Raw genomic sequence first — 6594 nt, forward strand, 5'->3', positions numbered from 1 at the left:
ATGAAAAAGATAAGACACTGGGGACTTAGAGGCACCAAAGATGCACCCGCTAGGTCTGGGACGACTCTCCCCTGCCTCTTGTTCTATTCCTTCTGCCCCCCCCCCACCACCGCTGCAAGTACTTTTTAAGCAAGACTTTGGGAACATATCTCAGCCAATGACTTACATTCTTAATATGGGAAGAGCTCCACCTGTATAAGGAAAAGACAAGTAACTTACTGGAACAGTTGACAGAGGATATTAATAGGAAACTAACAGAATTATAGGAATTGCCATGAATCTATGAAATGAAACAGCTGAATAAACTGTCTTGGGGAGATGCAGAGGAGACATGGTTCAGGGAGAAGAGCAGGCTGCAGAAATATATCTGCGGTGCGATGGTGTATTTGCCCACAAAAGTGTAGTTGCAGATCTAGCTCTGTGCCCCTCCGCATAGGATCGGAGCCGGTAGACTCACCTCAAGTGTGAACTTCTGCTGTTCTGCAGGGCGGGGAGATAGGACAAAGGCACTCCCCCACCCTTTGAAAAAAAAGGATGTGCGCGTTTGTGTAAAAGTATGGGCAGATTTTAGTTTATTTCTTAACTGTTTTTCTACTTTAAATAAAAATGAGTTCTGCTGTGAGGCTGCGGAAGCCTGCATGGTGGAGATGGGAAGCACCTCCCTCCCTGGCTGTTTAGAGGCAAAATATCCAGAAGAAAAGTGGTGAGTCCCATTGGGGCTTGGCTACCCTTCTCGAATTTCCACCCAGCGCTGAAGGTTTCCCTGGGCCAGCCGGACTGGAGGCGCTGGTGGACGCTCCGGGGCAGATGTGGAGCCCGGTGGGCTTGCGAGATGCCTCCTTGGAGCCCTGCATTTGAGCACCAGGGCCTGTGGAGAGCCCGCAGGCCTCGAGCTAGAGAATGGAGAGGGTGAACTGAGGGGGGCAGGGCAGGGCACATGGCGAACTATTGACAGACCCTTCCAACTGCGGGACCAAGGGGCCAGTCACCCCACAAAGTGCTTCCACCAGCGCACCCCGCACCGACTTCCCCAGCCCTGGCCCCCAGAGGGTTTTGGGACCTAGGAAAGGTGCGTGGGGCTGCTACCCATTCAAACCCACCATCCCTCTGGTGAGGAGGTGGGGATCTCATACAAAATGTCCAGTACCCAGGAGCAGCCTATTTTTGTGGTTTTGCTTCGATTTAGATTGTATGTTTACCCGGGATCAGAAAGAGTTCAAAAGAGGGTTTAGATCTTAGGACTCTGCACCTCTCACCCCTAAGAGGAACCCTTGGAAGTCCCGCTGCTCCAGGACAGGAGCAGGTACACCATCAGCCTTAACCCACACCCACCCACCATTCCTCCCTGCCAGGAGGTCCTCGTTCGGAGGCGAGGAAAACCACCCTGCTCGTGGCACGGTGGAGCGCAGAGGACCGAGGCGCACACGAGACTGCAGCCGCTCAGACTTTATTCAAAGGTCAGGAAGTAAGGGCGCGCTGAGCGCAAGGGGGCCCGGGCAGGGGCAGGGGCGCCGCGGCTCCAGCTTAACGGTATTTGGAGGTCAGCACGGTGCTCACGGAGGTCAAGAACTTGTCCAGAGAGGCGTGGACGGCAGGGGTGAAGTCCGCGGGGTGGTGGCTGGCCAGAGTCACCAGCAGGCAGTGGGAGAGGAGCTGTGGAGAGACCGCGTATCAGGGGGCACCGGGCACAGCCGCGGGCGATCCACCTCGGGACTCTCGGCCCTGCCAGGAGGGCCGCCCTCCATCCCAGGTCTGTCCCGGCGGAGCCCGCGAGCTGACCTTGAAGTTGACGGGGTCCACACGCAGCTTGAACGCGTGCAGGTCGCTCAGAGTCGACAGGGCGGTCGGCAGGTCGTCCAGGTGGGCCACGGCGCTGTTGAGCGCCTCGCCCACCTTCTTGCCGTGGGCCTTGACCTGGGCGGAGCCGTGGCTCAGGTCGAAGTGGGGGAAGTAGGTCTTGGTGGTGGGGAAGGACAGGAAGGTCCTGCGGGAGAGGGCGGCGGTGAGTCGGTTAGGTGGGGATGGTCCAGGACAAGGACGCCAGGGTTGGTGGGGAGAAAGGAGGGGCCTCACCTCTCCAGGGCCTCTGCGCCATATTCGCCGGCATGGCTGCCGACCTTAGCCCAGGCGGCCTTGATGTTGCTCTTGTCTTCGGCAGACAGCACCATGGTGGGATCTTCCTGGGTCTGTGTTGGGACCAGAAGTGGGCCTTCGTGGAGGGCGCGGACTTTTATGCCCCGGGCGCGAGGGGCACGCCCATCCGGGCAGTGCTGGTTGGCGGGCGCGGTGCCAGGAGCTAGTGCGGGCGGGGCGTGTGTGCGCCCAAGGCTGCCGGCACTCAGCTCCCCGCGCTGGCAGTGATTCAGCTCGCCCCGCACCCTTTCTTGCGGCTTCAGGGAGCCCACACAGATTCTGGAGTCACCGAAACCCCTCGCGCGCCCGCGTTTGGTTCCGGGCCGTGGGTAGCTTCGAGATGTCCATTTGCAGGTCGAGGAGGGGAACACAGTATTTTTTTCTTAGGAAAAAAAATGATGCTTTTTCACCAGACTTTACACGAGACCAAGAGTTGTAAATTTGCCGCGTAAACTATGAGGGTGCAGGGGAAAACGTGAGGCGAAGTGCTCCAAGCCCACCTACCCCCGTGGTGGACAGGCGTCCCGAGCCGCGCGGGGTTCCTTGTCAGGGCTTGGCCAACAACATCCCCCTGCAGACCTGGGCGCGGGCCTGCCGGCTGGTCTCAGCGCTCCGCGCACAGACCCGCGACTGTTACACCGGACACGTCCTCGTCCAGTTTAGAGAGATCCTAGGGTCCTGGTCCCTGGCCCCTGTTCATTTTCTGGATGGAGAGCTAAGTTTCCAGCCCGGGGCCGCAGAGGGAAGAGGTCGAGCGAGGCGGTGCGGCGGGAGGCGCGCCTTGGCCAGGGCACACGCAGAGACTGGGTGCTGGGTGGCCCTGGGTCTGTCAGACACCGACCTTGCATTATGATGCAATATCATAAATTGTTTAAAAGACCCAGCGAGGTCGGAGTTTCCTCGAGGGACGCGTTAGGCTCAGACTGCTCAGGGCTACGCCCAGGATCTTACAGCTTGTTGGCGTGAACCGGTTGGAGCCAGGTTGCGGCCGTCAAGGAGTTCCTTCCCACCGCATTCCCCACCCCTGGAGAGTCTGGGGAAGGTGTTGGCTTGGCCCAGGGCATAGTTTGCTTCAGACAGAGGACCTGGGAGGGTTTCCGAAGCGGGAAAGGAACAGAGATGAGGGTCCGTGTAATCCCGGTCCCCAAACTCAGGCTAGGGTCTTGGTCCCTGGGCCTCGGGTGCCCTCCTATGCCTTCCACAGAGGCGAAGATTCACGCTCGCAGCTCCCGGCGCGAGGTGGGGATGGAGAGGAAACGAACGAAGGAGTAGTGACCGCGGACGCTCTTTGCGAGCCGCCTGGCAGCGGGCGGATGAAGCTGAAGACCCTCCCCCTACCCGAGCGCCCCTTGTACCCCACCACATTTCCCCGCCACAGAAGGACAACTGTTTTTTTTTCAGACCTTTGGGTGTTCACGCCCTGCCCAGACCCGGGGTTGTCAGTTCGAGAGCCGTCCTCATTGAGAGTTTGGAGCGCTCCCAGGGTCCCGTTCCCGGCCCTTGTTCCCTTCTCTGCGTCCTAAGATTCTAGGAGACTCCCGGTGGGACCCGGAGCTTCTCTGCCCAGCCAGTGACATCAGCCCTCACGCTCCCCAGAGATCACGCACACGCAGGGTCGCGCTGTTCGAGGGCTGTTTATTGACATGCACACGCCCAGGCTCGTTGGGCGCGGGACTCAGCGGTGCTTCTCCGTCAGCACCACGGCCACGCCAGTCAGGAACTTGTCCCACGCAGCCTGCATCTCAACGGTGAACTCGCCCTGCAGGTGGGAGGCCAGCACAACCTGGAAACACTGGATCAGCAGCTGCGGGGGAGGGAGCTGGTGAGGGGTCTGCTCGTCAGTCCTTCCAGAACCCCCACCCTCGGCTGCGCGCAAATCCAGTTTCAGCCTGGGGTCGGCTCACCGGGAAGTTGGCGGGGTCCACGCGCAGTATGCGCGCGTGTAGGTCAGCGAGAGGGCTCAGAGCCGCGCGCAGGTTGTCCATATGCTGCACGGCCACGCCCACCGCCGAGAGCAGGCGTTGGCCGTGGTTCAGCAGCTGCACCTCATCAGGGCAGGCGCCCAGGTGCTTGAAGTAGATCTTGGTGCTGGGGTAGACCGTGAAGAGCCTGCGAGAGCCGGTGGGAGTGGGGAAGGCGGCCGCGTGGGGTCCCTCCAGAGCCTGCACCGCCCCTACCCTCGGAAGCCCCCTTTTGTCCCGCCCCCAGCGGATTCTGGCGCAACACCCCTGTCTCCGCCTCCCTGCGATCCTGGAGATCCCGCCCCAGCCCACCTGAGCAGCAGCTCCGCCCCGAAGGGCGCCTCGTGGCCGGCGATCAGGTCCCAGACCCGCAGTATTTGGTCGCGCTCTTGGGCGCTGAGCATGGTTCTGGGATGGTGTGTTCTGGGGACCGCGCGCGCCGCCCCGGCCTCCTTATAACAGCCCCCACCTCCCAGGGCGCCCCGCCCGCCCTTATCTGCCCGAGTGCGGCGGGAACGCTGAGACCCTCGGCCCTCACGGGGAAATGTCGCCAGCCCGGGTCGCAACCTAAGCGGAGGTCACGGCCTCGGGGGTTCCGGGCCACTGGCGCTGACTCGCGCTGCTGTGCGCGGGTGCCTTGGCTGCAGACTGTATGAGGATCTGTAAACTATCCTGCGGGCAAAGTTCCTGCTCCGCCAGGAGGGAGCCAATGGAGGGATTGGGAGAAAGAGCGCAGGACAGGGAGCCCCCTTTCCCCGGAAGCGCCAGGATGGGGAACTATGACATCAGGTTTTGAGGAAAAGTCCCGAGTCCCTTCACATGCCCAACACGTTGAGTGAAACGAAAATCCTTGGGCGATTTGGGAAGTGGGGGGAGCGCAAACGCGCATCGGAACAGAGGAAACGGCTTGGGGCTCCTCTGCTACCTCTGGGCTGCGACTGTGGGGTCTGCAAGCGCAAGGGTCTCGCCAAAGTACCCTTAGAGTGGCTTCCAGGCCGGAGGTGACACCGGGCTCGACCGGGTTTCAATGCGAAGCCCCCACTCCTTCCTCCCTTTCTCCCCTCCATACCCCCCAATACAGAGGACGCCGGACACAGCTCACTCCATTTTCATCCATTTATTGGGAAGTCCCTGAAGGAATTGTGGGAGGGTTCGGGAAAGAAGGGTCTCAGCCTGTCCCCGGGGGTCAGCGGTACTTCTCGGTCAGGACGCTGGACACGAGGGACAGGAACTTGTCCCAGGCGGCGTGGGCCTCGGCGGTGAAGTCGGCCGGGAAGTGCGAGGCCACGGTGACCAGCACACAGTGGGACAGCAGCTGGGAGAGGGCGGCAGTGCTCAGGCGGGCGGGGGCGCAGGGAGCGGAGACCCCGCCCCCGCCCCGCCCCGCCCCCCGGCCCGGGCCTGCGCACCTTGAAGTTGACCGGGTCCACGCGAAGGATGTAGGCGTGCAGCTCGCTGAGCTTGGCCAGCGCGCCCGCCACATTGTCGATGTTCTTGACCGCGTCGCCCAAGGCGGCCACCACCTTGGAGCCGTGCGCGCGCAGGTGCGCCGAGCCCGCGTGCAGGTCGAAGTGCGGAAAGTAGGTCTTGGTTTGCGGGTAGCTGGCGAAGAGCCTGCGCGGCCGGGGTGTCAGAGCTCCGGAGGGGGCGGGTTCTCGTCCACCTCCTGGCGGTCCGCAAGCCCCTCTCCGCGCTCGAGGACTCGAAGGCCACCTCGCCGCAGGCTCAGCTCCTTGCTGCCTCTTGACTCCCAGGGCGCGCCCCACAAGCTCCACCTCTTCGCCCAGAGGCCCTCCTCTCCTCTACCCCGCCCACCACTCGGCCTAGTCCCCCCACCCCAACCCTGTCCTCCTCCAGCCTATTCCAGGCCTATGCTTCCGGCTGGTCTTGTTTTCAACTCTGTCGGCCTAGCCTACATTCCAAAGCCCACAGCCGTGGCCTTCATCCCTTCACCTCTCTCCCAGCCCTCGGCCCCGCCTCCTGCTGCACCTTTTGCCGGAAATGATGCCCTCTCCAGCAGCAGCCCAAGGAAGGTCCCAGGGAACCTCTGGCCACCTTCCCCCCAGGGTCAGGGGCCCTGATATTAGTCCCTTGTAGCGATCTGACTGCCTCCTAAGCCACCTCAGGCCCTGAAGACACGTGTCCTTCCCCGTGGGTGTGAGAATCTTCACTTTCTCCTGCTTGGGCCTCCCCGCCAGCCCAGGACCGGACCCTCATATGTCTGCAATTTATCTTCCTGAACTCTCCGACCTTCTCTTCAGAGAACCCCTCAACTTGCTGACCCCTCCTCATTGGCCCTTCCTTGATGACCTGTCCTCGCTGTCCCCTCCCTGCTGACTCATCCTCACTGACCCCTCCTGGCTGACACCTGCTCATGGACCCCCCTCCTGCTGCCCCTTCTTGCTGACCCCTCCTCACTGGCCCCTGGCCTCACCAACCCCACAACCCGTGTGGTACTCACCTCTCCAGGGCCTCGATGCCGATGGCATCCGCCTGTGTG

At 61.8% G+C, this 6594-nt stretch overlaps 3 protein-coding genes across 3 annotated transcripts; all 3 read right to left on the reverse strand.

The window, feature by feature from the left end:
* Window positions 1-1431: 1431 nt before the first annotated feature.
* LOC118927564 (hemoglobin subunit alpha) lies at window positions 1432-2229 on the reverse strand. Its single transcript, XM_036916004.2, has 3 exons — window positions 2074-2229; window positions 1780-1984; window positions 1432-1653 (listed from the first exon to the last, which is right to left on the reverse strand). Exons 1-3 carry the CDS (start codon window positions 2166-2168, stop codon window positions 1525-1527), a joined length of 429 nt encoding a protein of 142 aa, XP_036771899.2. The 5' UTR covers window positions 2169-2229; the 3' UTR covers window positions 1432-1524.
* Window positions 2230-3751: 1522 nt separating this feature from the next.
* HBM (hemoglobin subunit mu) lies at window positions 3752-4504 on the reverse strand. The gene is made up of 3 exons (XM_036916005.2): window positions 4407-4504; window positions 4038-4242; window positions 3752-3937 (listed from the first exon to the last, which is right to left on the reverse strand). Exons 1-3 carry the CDS (start codon window positions 4496-4498, stop codon window positions 3809-3811), a joined length of 426 nt encoding a protein of 141 aa, XP_036771900.1. The 5' UTR covers window positions 4499-4504; the 3' UTR covers window positions 3752-3808.
* Window positions 4505-5196: 692 nt separating this feature from the next.
* LOC118927567 (hemoglobin subunit zeta) lies at window positions 5197-6039 on the reverse strand. The gene is made up of 3 exons (XM_057488038.1): window positions 6025-6039; window positions 5504-5896; window positions 5197-5409 (listed from the first exon to the last, which is right to left on the reverse strand). Exons 1-3 carry the CDS (start codon window positions 6037-6039, stop codon window positions 5281-5283), a joined length of 537 nt encoding a protein of 178 aa, XP_057344021.1. The 3' UTR covers window positions 5197-5280.
* Window positions 6040-6594: the final 555 nt, after the last annotated feature.

This window comes from Manis pentadactyla, chromosome 10 (assembly GCF_030020395.1).
Source record: "Manis pentadactyla isolate mManPen7 chromosome 10, mManPen7.hap1, whole genome shotgun sequence".
NCBI classification, from domain to species: domain Eukaryota; kingdom Metazoa; phylum Chordata; class Mammalia; order Pholidota; family Manidae; genus Manis; species Manis pentadactyla.